This window comes from Passer domesticus, chromosome 36, assembly GCF_036417665.1.
Source record: "Passer domesticus isolate bPasDom1 chromosome 36, bPasDom1.hap1, whole genome shotgun sequence".
NCBI classification, from domain to species: domain Eukaryota; kingdom Metazoa; phylum Chordata; class Aves; order Passeriformes; family Passeridae; genus Passer; species Passer domesticus.
Window position 1 is genome coordinate 237,218 of NC_087509.1, and position 17,752 is coordinate 254,969.

The 17,752-nt window shown below is 42.1% G+C and overlaps 1 protein-coding gene across 3 annotated transcripts; it reads left to right on the forward strand.

The window, feature by feature from the left end:
- Positions 1-992: 992 nt before the first annotated feature.
- LOC135288880 (protein FAM98A-like) lies at positions 993-7,286 on the forward strand. Of its 3 annotated transcripts, none has more exons than XM_064402222.1 (2): positions 993-1,251; positions 5,719-7,286. In XM_064402222.1, exon 2 carries the CDS (start codon positions 6,289-6,291, stop codon positions 6,973-6,975), a length of 687 nt encoding a protein of 228 aa, XP_064258292.1. In that variant the 5' UTR covers positions 993-1,251; positions 5,719-6,288; the 3' UTR covers positions 6,976-7,286. The 3 variants fall into 3 exon arrangements, with proteins under 3 accessions (XP_064258292.1, XP_064258293.1, XP_064258291.1); XM_064402223.1 differs by lacking the exon at positions 993-1,251 and adding an exon at positions 2,343-2,436; XM_064402221.1 differs by lacking the exon at positions 993-1,251 and adding an exon at positions 3,266-3,364.
- The last annotated feature ends 10,466 nt before the right edge of the window (positions 7,287-17,752 follow it).

Sequence of the window (17,752 nt, forward strand, 5' to 3'; positions counted from 1 at the left end):
AAACACCCCAATAAACCCAAAAAACCTCCAAAAAACCCCAAAAAATCGCAAAAAATCGCAAAAAATCCCGAAAAACAAACAAACAAAAAAAAACCCAAAAAAACCCCAAATCCTGCTTCAAAACCCGCAAATCCCACCACAAAAATGTCCCAAAAATCCCAAAATTTCACTCCAAAAATCCCAAATCCCGCCCCAAAAACCCCAAATCCCACCCCAAAAATCCCAATTTTCACTCCAAAAAACCCCAAATCCCGACCCAAAAAAATCCAAAAATTCCCCAAAACCCCAAATCCCGCCCCATAGATCCCAAAAAAAATTTCCAAACCCCTCCCCCAAAACTACAAACCCCGCCCCAAAAATCCCAAAATATCCCTCCCAAACCCCGCCCCCCCGCCCCTCCCCCCCTTCGCCCTTGCCCCGCGTCCTCTCCTCCCTCCCAAACCCCCCAAAAAACCCCAAAAAACCCCAAAAAACCCCAAAAATCCCAAAAAATCAGAAAAAAGAACCACAAAAAAAACGACCCAGAAAACCGCCAAAAAAATCCCCAAAACCCCAAAACAACCCCGAAAAAAACCCTCAAAAAACCCTTAAAAATCCCAAAAAACCCACGAAAAAAACCCAAAAAAACCCTCCAAAAAAACCCCGAAAAAACCCTCCAAAAAAATCCACAAAAAACCCCCAAAAAATCGCAAAAAACCCCAAAAAACCCCGAAAAAACCCTCAAAAAAATCCACAAAAAACCCCCAAAAAAACCTAAAAAATCCCCAAAAAACCCTCAAAAAAAACCCTAAAAAACACATAAAACCCCCCAAAAAAACCCCAAAAAACCCCCAAAACCCGCCCCAAAACCCCCAAATTTCTCTCCAAACCCCGCCCCAAAATCCCAAAAAATCCCAAGCCCCTCCCCCCAGCTGTCCCCGTCCATCCCCGCCCCTCCCCCCCTTCGCCCTTGCCCCGCGTCCTCTCCTCCCTCCCAAACCCCCCAAAAAAAACCCCAAAAAAACCCCAAAAACCCCCCAAAACCCAAAAAAAACCCCATGGCCTCTATGGGGCGAGCCTTTGCCGTGGGGCAGCGGCTCTTTGGGGCCGCGCTGGCCGCGCTGTGCCGGGGGGCGGCGGCGCTTTTGGGTGCCCCGCGCGGCCCCGCGCCCACGCGCTGCTCCTGGGGGCGCTGCTGGGGCTGGGGCCGCTGCTCAGGGGGCGCGGGGACCCCCACAGCGTGCTGGCCTCGCCCCACAACCGCCTCGAGGCGTGAGTCGGGGGTTTGGGGTCGCTTTTGGGATTTTTGGGGTTTTTTTTGGGATTTTTTTGGGGGTTTTTTGGGGATTTTTTTGGGGTGTTTTTGGGGTTTTTGGGGTGGTTTTGGGGCTGAAAATGGGATCTATGGGGCGGGATTTGGGGTTTGTGGGTCATTTTTGGGGTGGGATTTGGGTTTTTGGGGTGCTTTGGGGGTGGTTTTGGGGCTGAAATTGGGATCTATGGGGCAGGAATGGGATCTATGGGGCGGGATTTGGGGTTTTTGGGGGTGGGATTTGGGGATTTTGGGGTGGTTATGGGGCGGGATTTGGGATCTATGGGGCAGGATTTGGGGTTTGGGGTTCGAGATTTGGGGTTTGGGGTCCGAGATTTGGGGTTTTTGGGGTCGGTTTTGGGGTTTTTGGGGGTGGGATTTGGGGTTTTTGGGGGGTGGCTATGGGGCTGAAAATGGGATTTATGGGGCAGGAATGGGATCTATGGGGCGGGATTTGGGGGTTTTGGGGTGGGATTTGGGGTTGGGGGTTCGAGATTTGGGGTTTTTGGGGTCTTTTTGGGGTCGTTTTTGGGGTGGGATTTGGGGTTTTGGGGTCGTTTTTGGGGTGGGATTTGGGGTTTTTTGGGGGGTTTTGGGGTGAGATTTGGGATCTATGGGGCTGGATTTAGGGTTTTGGGGGCATTTTTGGTGGGGATTTGGGGTTTTTGGGGTGGTTATGGGGCTGAAAATGGGATCTATGGGGCGGGGGTTTGGGGTTTTTGGGGTCGGATTTGGGGTTTTTTGCGGTGGGATTTGGGGTTTTTGGGGTGGTTATGGGGCTGAAAATGGGATCTATGGGGCGGGATTTGGGGTTTTGGGGTCATTTTTGGGGCGGGATTTGGGGTTTTTGGGTCGGGATTTGGGGTTTTGGGGGGCTGGAAATGGGGTTTTTGGGGTGGGTTTTGGGTCGGGATTTGGCGTTTTGGGGTCGGGATTTGGGGTCTTTGGGGGGCTGGCAATGGGGTCCGGGGGGGATCTATGGGGCGGGGCCGTGCCGGGGGGCGGCGGCGCTTTTGGGGTGCCCCGCGCGGCCCCCGCGCCCCACGACGCTGCTCCTGGGGGCGCTGCTGGGGCTGGGGCCGCTGCTCAGGGGGCGCGGGGGACCCCCACAGCGTGCTGGCCTCGCCCCACAACCGCCTCGAGGCGTGAGTCCGGGGGTTTTTGGGGTGGGATTTGGGGTTTTTGGGGTTTTTGGGTTTTTTTGGGATTTTTTTTCTGGGTTTTTTTTCGGGTTTTTTGGGGTTTTTTGGGGTTTTTGGGATGGTTTTTGGGGCTGAAAATGGGATCTATGGGGCAGGATTTGGGGTTTGGTGTGGATAATAGGATCTGTGGGTCAATCTATGGGGCGGGATTTGGGGTTTGGAGTTCGAGATTTGGGGTTTGGGGGCATTTTTGGGTGGGATTTGGGGTTTTTGGGGTCGTTTTGGGGCTGAAAATGGATCTATGGGGTGGGATTTGGGGTTTTTGGGGTGGGATTTGGGGTTTTGGGGGTCGTTTTTGGGATGGAATTGGGGTTTTTTGGGGGTTTTTAGGGTGGTGGATTTGGGATCTATGGGTCAGGATTTGGGAGTTTTGAGGGCATTTTTGGGTGGGATTTGGGGTTTTTGGGGTGGTTTTGGGGCTGAAAATGGGATCTATGGGGCGGGATTTGGGGTTTTGGGGGTGGATTTTGGGGAATTTGGCGTTTTTGGGGCGAGATTTGGGGGTTATGGGGCTGGCAGGGGGATCTATGGGCGGGATTTGGGGTGTTGGAGTCATTTTTGGGTCGGGATTTGGGGTTTTTGGGGGCAGCCATGGCGCTCTCAATGGGATCTATGGGGCAGGAACGGGATCTGTGGGGCGGGATTTGGGGTTTTTGGGTCGGATTTGGGGTCTTTGGGGGGCTGGCAATGGGGTCGGGGGGGATCTATGGGGCGGGCCGTGCCGGGGGGCGGCGGCGCTTTTGGGATGCCCCGCGCTGGCCCCGCGCCCACAGCGCTGCTCCTGGGGGCGCTGCTAGGGGCTGGGGCCGCTGCTCAGGGGGCGCGGGGACCCCCACAGCGTGCTGGCCTCGCCCCACAACCGCCTCGAGGCGTGAGTCGGGGTTTGGGGTTTTTATGGGATTTTTGTGTTTTTTTTGGGGTTTTTTTGGGGGTTTTTTTTGGGGTGTTTTTGGGGTTTTTGGGGTGGTTTTGGGGCTGAAAATGGGATCTATGGGGCAGGAATGGGATCTATGGGGCGGGGTTTGGGGTTTTTTGGGGCAGGATTTGGAGGTTATGGGTCGGGATTTGGGGTTTTTGGGGTGAGATTTGGGGTTTTTGGGGTCGTTTTTGGGGTGGGATTTGGGTTTTTTTTGGGGTTTTTTAGGGTGGATTTTGGGATCTATGGGGCTGGATTAGGGTTTTGGGGTCATTTTTGGGGCGGGATTTGGGGTTTTTGGGGTGGCTATGGGGCTGAAAATGGGATCTATGGGGCAGGAATGGCATCTGTGGGGGCGGGGATTTGGGGTTTGGGATGTTGGATTTGGGGTTTTTGGGGTGGGATTTGGGGTTTTTGGGTCGTTTTTGGGGTGGGATTTGGGGTTTTTGGGGTGTGGTTATGGGGCTGAAAATGGGATCTGTGGGGCAGGGATCAATATCGGGCTGGGATCAATATCTGTGGGGCAGGGATCAATATCTGTGGGGCAGGGATCGATATCTGTGTGTCTGGATCAATATCTGTGTGTCTGGGATCAATCGATCGATCGATCGATCAATCGACGCTGAATCCGCGCGGGAACCGATCGATCAATCGATTGTCAATGGATCGATCGATAATCAATAATCAATAAAGTGTGATGCATGGGATTATCAGTGTGTGATCAGGTAACCAATCGCCGATCAATAACCAATCAGCAAGCGATTCAATACTAATCAATGAGCAAACAGCAACCAATAAACCAATCGATAATAAACAGAAAATAATAACCAATCAATAATCAATACATAACCAATAACCAATCAATAATTAACAGACAATAATAAATAACCAATCAATAATCAATAAACAGACAATAATCAATAACCAATCAACAATTAATACAGACAATATTCAATAACCAAACAATAATCAGAAACTAATCAATAATCAATAACCAATCAATAAATAAAACAGTAACCAAATGCCAATCAATAACCAATCAATAACCAATAATGAATCAATAACCAGGCCAATAATCAATAATTAATAAAATACCAATTAATAATCAATCCATAATCAATACCCAAATAAAACCCAATATTCAATCGCCAATTAACCAATAGCCAATAAATAACCAATAACCAATTAATTAATAAAAAATAGCCAATATGTAAATAATAACTAATAAATAACCAATTAATAACCAATAAATAACCGATAACCAATATTCCATAATCAGTAATCAATTGAAAACCAATTATTCAATTGCCAATTAACCAATAACCAATAAACAGCCAGTAACCAATTACCAATCAATCACTGATTGATAACCAAGAAAGAATTCATTAATAACCAATAAATAACAAATAATCGATAATTAATAGCCAATAATTGATGATTTATGGATGATAATTGATGATTAATAATTGGGTGATAATCGATAATTAATGACTGGTAAATAACCAAGAACTAATTCACTAATATCTAATAAATAACCAATAATTAATAGCTAATAATCAATAATTAATAGACAATAATTGATGATTAATAGCAGATAATCGCTGATTAATTAATGGGTGATAATTGATAATTAATGATTGATAACCAAGAAATAATTCATTAATAATCAATAAATAACAAATAATCATTAATAGCAATAATTGATGATTAATGGCTGATAATAGATAATTAATTATTGATAAATAATCAATAAATAATTAATAACTAATAAATAACAAATAATCGATCATTAATAAGCAATAATTGATTATTAATAGCCAATAATTAATGATTAATGGGTGATAATCGCTTATTAATTAATGGGTGATAATTGATAATTAGTGATTGATAAATAACCAAGAAATAATTAATTAATAACCAATAAATAACCAATAATCGATAATAGCTAATAATCGATAATTATTAGCCAATAATTGATGATTAATGGCTGATAATCGATAATTAATGATTGATAAATAACCAAGAAATAATTCAATAATAACAAATAACCAATAATCGATCATCAATAGCTAATAATTGACTATTAATAGCTAATAATTGATGATTAATGGGTGATAATTGATAATGATTGATAAATAACCAAGAAATAATTCATTGATAACAAATAAATAACCAATAAGCGATCATTAATACCTAATAATTGATTATTAATAGCTGATAATTGATGATTAATGGCTGATAATCGATGATTAATGGCTGATAATCGGTAATTAATGACCGATAATCGATAATTAATCAATAATTTTCAGCCGCCTGACCTCCTCGGCCGCCGCCTGGACCTGGCTCCTGATTGGCTCCCTGCTGGTGGCCTCCACCCCTGGCTCCGCCCCCCCTGGGGCTCCGCCCTCCGCGCCCTCGCCCGATTGGCCGTCGGCCTGGCGCTCTCGCGGGCCGGCCACGCCCTCGGCACGCCCTGGAGGCGGCCACGGGCGCCTGCACCTCCCCCACCCCGCTGGGGACCCTCCTGGTGCCCCTGGGAGACCCCGCGGCCTGCCGGGGGGGCGGGGCACAAGTGGGAGGGGTTTAGCCCCGCCCCCCAGGCCTTCGCGCTGGTGCACTGCGGGCTGGGATTGGCCGAGGAGGCGGCGGCGCTGGGGCGGAGCCTGTACGGGCCCAAGATGGCCGACGGTTCGGCCAAGATGGCCGCCGGGTGCAAGATGGCCGCCGGGTACAAGATGGCCGCCGAATCCAAGATGGCGCCCTGGTACAAGATGGCGCCCTGGTACAAGATGGCTCCCTGGTACAAGGATGGCCGCCGGGCGTGACGTGAGGGAAGAATCCAAGATGGCGCCGGGTATGACGGAAGTGAAGAATCCAAGATGGCCGCGCGATACAAGATGGCCGCCGGATATGATGTGAGTGAAGAATCCAAGATGGCCGCCGGATACAAGATGGCGGAGGAATCCAAGATGGCGCCCGGATCCAAGATGGCGGCGCGCTACAAGATGGAGGAAGGATCCAAGATGGCCGCCCCGTGGCCACGCCCAACATGGCGGCCGGGCTCGCCGCCGCCTCGCCCAATCGGCTTCGAGTGGGCGGGGCCTCCTCACTACGGCTGGGGCGGGGCCGGCGGCCATCTTGGGCGGCCATTTTGGGGCGGGGGCGGCCATTTTGAAGAGAGCAGTGGCGGCCATTTTGATTTTGGCGGCCATTTTGAAGGAAGAAGCGTCGGCCATTTTGATTCCGGCGGCCATTTTGATTCCGGCCGCCATTTTGAAGGAAGAAGCCTCGGCCATTTTGAAGGCGGCCATTTTGACTACGGCGGCCGTTTTGATTCCGCCGGCCATTTTGACCGCCCCGGCCGCCATTTTGACCACCCGGGCGGCCATTTTGACCCCGCCGGCCGCCATTTTCTCAGCGCTTCTCCTCAATTTGAAGGCGGCCATCTTGCCGGCGGCCATGTTGGCGACACCGGCGACCATTTTGTGGCCCCGCCCGCCGCCCTGTCCATCCTGTACCTGCTGGCCGTGGCCCTGCTGGTCACGTGCACCTCCTGCTGGTGGTGACGCTCACCTACCGCCACACCTGGGCCCGCAACGCCGCCGGCGCCGCCCTGGGCTGGGCCGCCTGGGCCCTCACCTACCGGGGGTGGTACCGGTGGGCGTGGTCACCGGGGCCGCCGGGGTGGGGCTGAGGGGCGCGGCCAATGAGAAAAAAGGAAAAAAATCCGTGAAAAAAATAAAGAAAAACGAGGGGGAAACAATGAAAAACTGGAAACAAGATGGCGGAAATTTGGCGGGAAAATGGGGTGAAAGGGGAAAGGGGGCGGGGTTTAAAGGGCGGGGTGGCAATGAGGGGAATTTAGGGGGAAATTTGGCAAAAATTTGGATTTTTAAAGAAAAAATCGGATTTTTAAGGGGTAAAGGGGGCGTGGCTTAAAGGGAGTGGGCGGGGCTTAAGGGGGAGTGGGCGGGGTTTAAGGGGGTGTGGCTCTGTGGGGAAAATCGGGGGAAAAATCTGAGAAAATTTGGGTTAAAATTGGATTTTTCTGAGTAAAAATTTGGCTTTTAAGGGAAAGGGGGCGTGGCTTAAGGGGGAGTGGGCGGGGTTTAAGGGGGCGTGGCTCTGGTGGGGAAAATGGGGGGAAATTGGGTTAAAATATTTAAAAATTGGGTTAAAAATGAGAATTTTGGTGGGAATTTTGGGATTTCAGGCAGGAAATTTAGAAAAGGGGGCGTGGTTTATTGGAAGGGGCGTGGTTTGGTAGAAAATGGGCGTGGCTTATGTGGGCGTGGCCTCCAGATGACCCCGCCCCCCAAATTTGAGATTTTTTGAGGCATTTCTGGTGTTTTTCCACAAGGGGGCGCCCCAAGGGTAAAATTTGGGGCTGAATTCAGCGATTTTTGGGTTAAAAGTGGGAGGGGCCAAAAATGCAAATGAGGGGAGCGTGGGAAAATGAGCTTTGGGGGAGAAACGGTGAATTTGGATTTTTTTGGTCCAAAATTGGAGGTTTTTGACCCAAAATTTGGATTCTTTCGGACCTAAATTGGGGATTTTTTTGGGACTAAAAATGAAGATTTTGGGACAAAAAGTTGGGAGTTTTTTTCCCCAAATTTGGATTTTTTGACCTAAAATTTTGATTTTTTTTTTGACCTAAAAATGAAGATATTCGGATGCAAAATTTGGATTCTTTCGGACCTAAAACTGGGGTTTTTTGGGGCAGAAAATGAAGAATTTTTGACCCAAAATCGGGATTTTAATGAATTAAAAATAAAAATTTCTGGACCCAAAATTGGGATTTTTTTAATGAAATAAAAATGAAAAATTTTTGGATGCAAATTTGACTGTTTTTGACCCAAAATTGGGATTTTTTTGACCTAAAATTGGGATTTTTTTTGGGGTGGAAAATGAAGATTTTTTGGACCCGAAATTGGATTTTTTTTTAATGAAATAAAAAATGACAATTTTTGGACTCAAAATTAGGAAATTTGGGTGAAAATTGGGATTTTTTTGACCCAAAATTGGGAATTTTTTGCACCTAAAATTGGGATATTTAATAAAATAAAAATTGCAATTTTTGTACGTAAAATTGAGATTTTTGGACCTAAAAATGAAGATATTTTTAACCTAAATTTGGAATTTTTTTTGAAATAGAAATGAAGATTTTTGGTCCCAAAATTGCAATTCTTCAAAAATAAAAATTAAGATTTTTTGACCCAAACCTGGAGATTTTGGGTCAACATTTGGGGGGGGGGGGGGGTGGGGGTTTAATTAAAAATTCAGATTTTTTTGACCTGGAAAATTCAGATTTTTGGGTGGAAAAAATCACAATTTTTTGGGCTTTGAAAATGTCGATTTTTAAGGCAGAAAAATGAGAATTTTTTTGGTTAAAAAAAGTGAAGATTTTGGGATGGAAAATGATGATTTTGGGGGTAGAAAAATTGTGACTTTTGGAGCTTTTAAAATGAAGATTTCTGGGGGTGAAAAATCCACGATTTTAAAGACCATGAAAAAAAGAAGATGTTTGGATGAAAAAAAAAAGAAGATTTTTTGGGTCGAAAAATCGTGATTTTTTTGGGCAGATTTTTAAGGTGAAAATTGAGGATTTTTGTGAGGGTCGATTTTGAGGTGAAAAAAGCCGCGATTTGGGGGTGGAAAAATTGTGATTTTTTTTTTTTGAGGGGTAAAAATGAGACTTTTGGGCAGAAAAGTGGCTTTTTTTGGAGAGGAAAAAAGAGGATTTTTGGGTGAGAAAAAAAATTGTGATTTTGGGAGCCTGAAAATGAAGATTTTTTGGGTGGAAAATTGAAGAATTTTTGGTTCAAAAATCGGAATTTTGGGGGTAAAAAAAATGGAGATTTTTTGGGTGGAAAATTGCAATTTTTTGGGGCAGAAAAAAAGAAAAAATTTTGAGCATGAAAATGAAGATATTTTTGGGGTTAAAAAATTCGTGATTTTTATTCAAAAATTGAAGGTTTTTGAGGTAGGAAAATGAGGATTTTTGGGGTGAAAACTGAAGATTTTGGGATGGGAAAGTGAAGAATTTTAGTAGGTAGAAAAAATTCAATTTTGGGGGCAGAAAAATGAAGAATTTAAGGTGAATTTGGACCAAAAATCGCTGATTTTCCTCAAAAAAATGAAATTTGGGGTGGAAAACGAGGTGAAAATGGGGGATTTTTTTGGTGGATTTGGGGGGGAAAAAAGGGAAATTTGGGGTAAAAAAAGGGGAAATAAATGGTAAAAATGTGATTTTTTTTGTCTAAAATTGTGGCATTTTGCCTTAAAAAAATGTGAATTTTCTGCCTTAAATTTGTAAAATTTGCTCTGAAAATGAAGAATTTTACCCTGAAATAAAGAATTTACCTTAAAATGTTGAATTTCGCCTCAAAATTTGTGTTTTTTTCAGAATAAATTTTAATAAATTTTTACTTCTGTGTGAATTTATTTTTAGTCCGAAAATGTGAAGTTTTAAAATCCAAAAATGTGAATTTTTTACATCAAAAAATACGAAATTTTTTGCTTTAAAAAAATATGAATTTTTTACTTTTTAAAAAGTGACATTTTGCCCCAAATTTCTGCATTTTTAACACCCAAAAATTTGGATTTTTTTTTTCCCTCCAAAAATTCAATTTTTTTCCATTAAAAATTATTCTTCTTTTTCTCAAAAAACTTTAAATTCTGCCCCAAAATTCTCCTTTTTTTTTTTTTCCCGTAAATCGATTTCTTTCCACTCAATTCATTTATTTTTAACCAAAAGATGCAAATTTCACACCCCAAATTTTACATTTTTCATACCAGTAAATTTCGGGTTTTACCCCAAAACCTTCGGGATTTAAAATTTGCATTTTTCACCCTCAGCTCTGGCGCTGTTTGCCTGATTTTGGCTTTTTCACCTTAAAATTTTGATTTTTGCCCTAAACCTGAATTTTTACCCAGAAAATTCAGAATTTTTACCCCAAAATTGGGGATTTTTTTACCCCAAAAAATCCAAATTTTCAATAAAAAATCAGAATTTTATCTAAAAATTTATTTTTTTGCCTCAAACCCCCAAATTTTTTGCCTTAAAATTATTTTTTTTACCCTAAAATTAATTTTTCTTTAAAAATCAACATTTTAACTGAAATTTGATATTTTGGCCCTAAAATCTGAATTTTTCTCTTAAAATTCCAATTTTTCCCTCAAAAAACAAAACATTTTACTCTAAAATTGGACTTTTTGCCCTAAAATTGATTTTTAGCTCCTAAAAATCATTATTTTTACTCCAAATTTAAGATTTTTACCCTAAAATTCAGATTTTTCCTTAAAAAATCCCAATTTTTTACCCCCAAAAAATCAAGATTTTCCCCAAAAATTCCGAATTTTTACTCCAAAAATCCAAATTTTTACCCAAAACCAAATTTATCTTTAAATTTTGCCCGAAAATTGATTTTTTTCTCCCAAAATCATATTTTTTTACCCAAAATTTGGGATTTTTGCCCTAAAATTCAGATTGTTTTCCTCCTAAAAATTTGAATCTTTACTCAAATAATTCCATTTTCCCTTAAAAATTGATTTTTTCTTTAAATTTTGCCTTAAAATTGATTTATTCCCCTAAAACCATAAATTTTTCTCAAAATTGGGGATTTTTCCCCTAAAATTCAGATTTTTTTTCCTTAAAATCCCAATTTTTACTCAAAAAAAATCAAAATTTTTGTCCTAACAAGTGAATTTTTCTTTAAATTTTGCCCTAAATTTGATTTTTCTCCTAAAATCACAGTTTTTTATTGAATACTTCAGATTTTTATCCCAAAAACTCAGATTTTTTTTTCCCCTAAAATCCAAAATTTTACCCCAAAAATATTTTTTCCAAAAATAATTATTTTTTCTTTAAATTTTGCCCAAAATCCTCATTTTTTAAGAAAAAAATCTTCATTTTTCACCTGAAAATTCAATTTTCCACCCAAATTTTCACATTTTTACCCAAAATTTCTCTTTTTCACCCCAAATTTCAGAGTTTTCAGCAGCAAACTTCAACTTCAACCTAAAAAAATTCAATTTTTCCACCCCAAAACCACAAAATTTGCCTAAAATCGCCTTTTTTTGCACCCAAAACCCTGCGGGGATTTTGAGGCTTTTTTTAACACCCAAAATTTGCATTTTTCACCCCAAACCCGAGAATTTTGCAGCTGAAAAACGAAGATTTTGGGGCCTCAAAAATCGCGTTTTTCACCCCCACAAAAATCTGATTTTTTCACCTAAAAATTCGGATTTTTTGGACCTAAAATCGCATTTTTTGACCTCAAAAATTCAGAATTTTATTCAGCTCAAAATGAGGATTTTTGGAGCCTGAAAATTCAATTTTTTTACCCCAAAAATTTCTTAATTTTTACCCTCAAAATTCCAATTTTTTGCCCCAAAATCCCCACTTTTAACCTCAAAAATTGTATTTTTTACCCAAATTTTCACTTTTTAGCTCCCAAAATCCCAATTTTATCACAAAATTTCCATTTTTACCCTCAAAAAAATCGGATTTTTCCCAAATTTCCTTTTTTTTACCCCAAAATTTTCCATTTCCCCCCACAAATTCCACTCAAATTCACTTTTTTCACTAAAAATTCGCTTTTATTGCCCCAAAATTGGGGATTTTCTTCCAGCAAAATTCAACATTTTTCCATTAAATCACAAAAATTCCATTTTTTACACAAAAATCCCCAAATTTCACCCAAAATTCCCAATTTTTTAACCCAAAAAATTCCCATTTCACCCCAAGATTTCCCCACTTTTCCCCCCAAAATTCCCGATTTTTACCCCAAAATTTAACCCCAAAATTCCCCATTTTCCCCCCAAATTTTCCCCCAATTTTCACCCCAAATCCCCGAATTTTTTACCAAAAATTCCCCAAATTTTCCCCCAATAATTCCCAATTTTTCCCCCCAAAAAATCCCATTTTAACCCAATTTCCCCTCCCCAAAAATCCCTTTTTTTACCCAAAATTCCCCAAATTTTGCTCCCCAATTTCCCCCCAATTTTCCCCCCAAAAGTTCCCAAATTTCGTCCCCAAAATTCTCAATTTTCCCCCCAATTTTCCACCCCCAAAATCCCTTTTTTTACCCCAAAATTTCCCCATTTCCACCCAAAAATCCCCGATTTTTTAACCCCAAAAATTCCCAATTTTTTCCCCAATTTCACCCCCAAAATTTCAATTTTTTTTACTCCAATTTCCCCCCAAAATCCCCCAAATTTTCCTCCCCAAAATCCCCATTTTTTACCCCAAATTCCCAATTTTTCCCCCAAAATTTCCCCCTCAAAAATCCCAAATTTCCCCCCAGTTTTTCCCCCAAAATTCCCAAATTTCCCCTCAAAAATATCCCAAATTTTTAACCCCAAATTTCCCAAATTTTTAACCCCAAAATCCCCAAATTCCCTCCCAAAAATCCCCCAAATTTCCCCCCCAAATTCCCAATTTTCCCCCCAATTTTTCCCCAAAATTCCCAACTTTCTCCCCCTAAAAAATCCCAAATTTTAACCCCAAATTTCCCATTTTTTACCCCAAAATTCCCAAATTTTTTACCCCCAAAAATTCCCAATTTTTAACCCCAAAGTCCCCCAATTTCCCCCTAAAAATCCCCCAAATTTCCTCCCCAAAATCCCCATTTTTTACCCCAAACTCCCAATATTTTCCCCCTCAAAAATCCCAATTTTCCCCCCAATTTTTTCCCCAAAATTCCCGAATTTTCACCCAAAAAATCCCAATTTTCAACCCCAAATTTCCCATTTTTTTACCCCAAAATCCCCCATTTTTTCCCCCAAATTTCCCATTTTTACCCCAAAAAATCCCCAAATTTCCCCCCAAAATCGACAATCCCCCTCCCAGTCCAAACCAGTCCAAACCAGTATAAACCAGTATAAACCAGTTCAAACCAGTCTCACGCCCCCTGCTGGACGCTCAGCCTCAGGAGGGAGCTCAGCACCCACTGAACCTGTATGGACCAGTACAAACCAGTATAAACCAGTATAAACCAGTTTGGACCAGTACAAACCAGTCCAAACCAGTACGAAAAAATTCGGGTCGATTTCGGCCATTTTTGACCATTTTTGGCCATTTTTGCCCCATTTTGGCTCCTCTCCCATGGAGAAAATCCCAGTTTGGACCAGTACAAACCAGTTTGGACCAGTATAAACCAGTTTGGACCAGTATGGACCAGTCCAAACCAGTACAAACCAGTCCAAACCAGTGACCCCAAATCCGCCATTTTGAACTCTTTCTCCGCCATTTTGAGCCCGTTTTTAACCCTTTTTTCGCCGTTTTTTCACCATTTTTCCCCTCCCAGTCCCTCCCAGTACAAACCAGTAACCCCCAGTCCCAAACCAGTACAAACCAGTAACCCCAAACCCCATTTCCCCCATGTTTAACCCTTTCTTCCCCATTTTTTCGCCATTTTCCACCATTTTTTCACCGTTTCTCCCCATTTTCCCCCCTCCCAGTCCCTCCCAGTCCCCTCCCAGTACAAACCAGTACAAACCAGTACAAACCAGTAACCTCGAACCCCATTTTTCCCCTTTCCCCCTCATTTTAACCCTTTATTTTCAATTTTTCACCCTTTTTTGCCCATTTCTTCACCGTTTTTCACCGTTTCTCCCCATTTTCCCCCTCCCAGTCCCTCCCAGTACAAACCAGTATCCCCAGTTTACCTTGCAGAGCGTCACGGTGGCCCCGTAGCCCACGCTGAGGAGGAAGAGGGTGATGAAGACCCCCAGGGTGTCCCAGGGGTCCCCCCCGGGCTCGTCCTGGCAGAAGTCGGGGGGCAGCTGCAGGTCTGGGGGGGAGGGGGAAATCCCAGTTCAGACCAGTATAAACCAGTTCAAACCAGTACGAAAAAATTCGGGTCGATTTGAGCCATTTTTGACCCATTTTTGCCCAATTTTTCCCATTTTTGACCCATTTCTGGCCACTTTTCACCAATTTTTTTCCCATTTTTAACCATTTTTTTTGCCTCTCCCATGGAGAAAATCCCAGTTCAGACCAGTATAAACCAGTACAGACCAGTACAAAAAAATTGAGCTGATTTGAGCTGGTTTTGACCCATTTTTAACAATTTTTAACCAATTTTTGGCCATTTTTTACCTATTTTTGCCCATTTTGAACCAATTTTTTTGCCTCTCTCATAGAGAAAATCCCAGTTTGGACCAGTATAAACCAGTATGAACCAGTACAAACCAGTATAAACCAGTATGACAAAATTCGGGTCGATTTTGGCCATTTTTGCCCATTTTTTACCAATTTTTGCCCATTTTTTACCAATTTTTGCCCATTATGGTGCCTTTCCTATGGTTAAAATCCCAGTATAAACCAGTTTGGACCAGTTTGGACCAGTTCAGACCAGTATAAACCAGTACAAACCAGCACAAAAAATTCGGGTCGATTTGAGCCATTTTTGCCTATTTTTGGCCATTTTTAAGCAATTTTTGGCCATTTTTGGCCATTTTTGCCCCATTTTTTTGCCTCTCCCATGGAGAAAATCCCAGTTTGGACCAGTACAAACCAGTATGAACCAGTACAAACCAGTACAAAAAAATTCGAGTCAATTTGAGCAATTTTTGCCTATTTTTGGCCATTTTTTACCAATTTTTGCCCATTTTGACCCATTTTTTTGCTCCCACTTGCTCTCCCATGGGTGAAATCCCAGTATAAACCAGTATAGACCAGTTTGGACCAGTCCAAACCAGTACAAACCAGTATGAAAAAATTCGGGTCGATTTTAGCCATTTTTGACCATTTTTGGCCATTTTTGCCCCATTTTGGCGCCTCTCCCAGTATGAAATCCCAGTATGGACCAGTACAAACCAGTATGGACCAGTTTGAATCATTTTAAACCCAATCCCAGTTCATCCCAGTACAAACCAGTATAAACCAGTAACCCCAAAATCCCCTCCCAGTTCCCCCCAGTCCCTCCCAGTTTGATCCCAGTCCCCTCTCAGTATAAACCAGTATAAACCAGTAACCTCCAAAGTCCCTCCCAGTTCATCCCAGTTCATCCCAGTTTGATCCCAGTTCCCTCCCAGTTCATCCCAGTATAAACCAGTAACCCAAAATCCCCTCCCAGTTTGATCCCAGTTCCCTCCCAGTTCATCCCAGTATAAACCAGTAACCACAAAGTCCTTCCCAGTTCATCCCAGTTTGATCCCAGTATAAACCAGTAACCCCAAACCCCCTCCCAGTTTGGTCCCAGTTCCCTCCCAGTAACCCCGAGTCCCCTTCCCAGTATAAACCAGTACAAACCAGTGACCCTAAATCCCATCCCAGTTCCCCCCAGTCCCTCCCAGTTTGATCCCAGTCCCTCCCAGTTCATCCCAGTACAAACCAGTAGCCCTAAACCCCCTCCCAGTATAAACCAGTGACCCCCAAGTCCCTCCCAGTTCATCCCAGTATGGCCCAGTCGCCTCCCAGTAACCCCAAATCCCCTTCCCAGTATAAACCAGTACAAACCAGTGACCCCAAATCCCCTCCCAGTTCATCCCAGTTCGATCCCAGTTCATCCCAGTAACCCAAAATCCCATCCCAGTCCCTCCCAGTACAAACCAGTAACCCCCAATCCCCTCCCAGTTCATCCCAGTACAAACCAGTACAAACCAGTGCCCCCAGTTCCCCTCCCAGTACAAACCAGTGACCCCAAATCCCATCCCAGTTCATCCCAGTTCAATCCCAGTTCATCCCAGTTCATCCCAGTACAAACCAGTACAAACCAGTAACCCCCAAATCCCATCCCAGTTTCCCCCAGTCCCTCCCAGTTTGATCCCAGTTCAATCCCAGTTCATCCCAGTATAAAACCCCATTTTTTCACCAAAAATCACGGAATTTTCGCCAATAACCAACTTTTAATGGACTAATAACCACTAATAATGACTAATTAACCTAATAATTAAAGTTTCGAGACCCAAACCCAGGAATAAACCCAAAAATCGACCCCAAAATCCCATTTTCCACCCTAAAAACCCCATTATTTTACCAAAAAAGCCAAATTTTCGCTAATAATCGATTTTTAATAGACTAATAACTACTAATAATGACTAATTAGCCTAATAACCAATCTTTCATGATCCAAACCATGGAATAACCCCAAAAATGGCTCCCGAAATCCCATTTTCAACCCTAAAAACCCCAATATTTTATCAAAAATCACGGAATTTTTGCCAATTACCAACTTTTAATAGACTAATAACCACTAATAATGACTAATTAAGACTAATAACCACTGTTTTATGAATTAAACCAAGGAATAACCCCAAAATAACCCCTGAAAATCCCATTTCCGACCATAAAAACCCCATTTCTCACCAAAAAACACCCAATTTTCGCTAATAACCAAGTTTAATGGACTAATAATGGCTAATAAAGACTAATTAACCTAATAATTAAAGTTTCATGACCAGAACCATGGAACGAACCCAAATTAACCCCTGAAAATCCCATTTCCGACCATAAAAACCCCATTTTTTCACCAAAAAAAGCCCAATTTCCCCTAATAACCAACTTTTAATAGACTAATAACCACTAATAAAGACTAATTAACCAAATTATCATCGTTTCATGAACCCAAACCATGGAATAAACCCAAATTAACCCCTGAAAATCCCATTTTCCACCCTAAAAACCCCATTATTTTACCAAAAAAGCCAAATTTTCACTAATAATCGATTTTTAATAGACTAATAACCACTAATAATGACTAATTAACCTAATAATCAATCTTTCATGACCCGAACCAAGTAATAACCCAAAAAATGGTTCCCAAAATCCCATTTTCAACCCTAAAAACCCCATTTTTTCACCAAAAAACACCCAATTTTCGCCAATAACCAACTTTTAATAGACTAATAACCACTAATAATGACTAATTAAGCTAATAACCACTGTTTCATGAATTAAACCATGGCATAACCCCAAGAGTCGACCTCAAAATCCCATTTCCGACCATAAAAACCCCATTTTTCCACCTAAAAAAGCCAAATTTTCGCGAATAACCAACTTTTAATAGACTAATAACCACTAATAATGACTAATTAAACTAATTCCCGTGGTTTTATGAACCAAATAAAGGAATAAACCCAAAATAACCCCTGAAAATCCCATTTCCGACCATAAAAACCCCATTTTTCCACCTAAAAAAGCCAAATTTTCGCTAATAACCAACTTTTAATAGACTAATAACCACTAATAATGACTAACTAAGACTAATTACCACTGTTTTAAGAATTAAACCATGGAAGAACCCCAAAAACGGCTCCCAAAATCCCATTTCTGACCCTAAAAACCCCATTATTTTACCAAAAAAGCCAAATTTCCCCTAATAACCAACTTTTAAT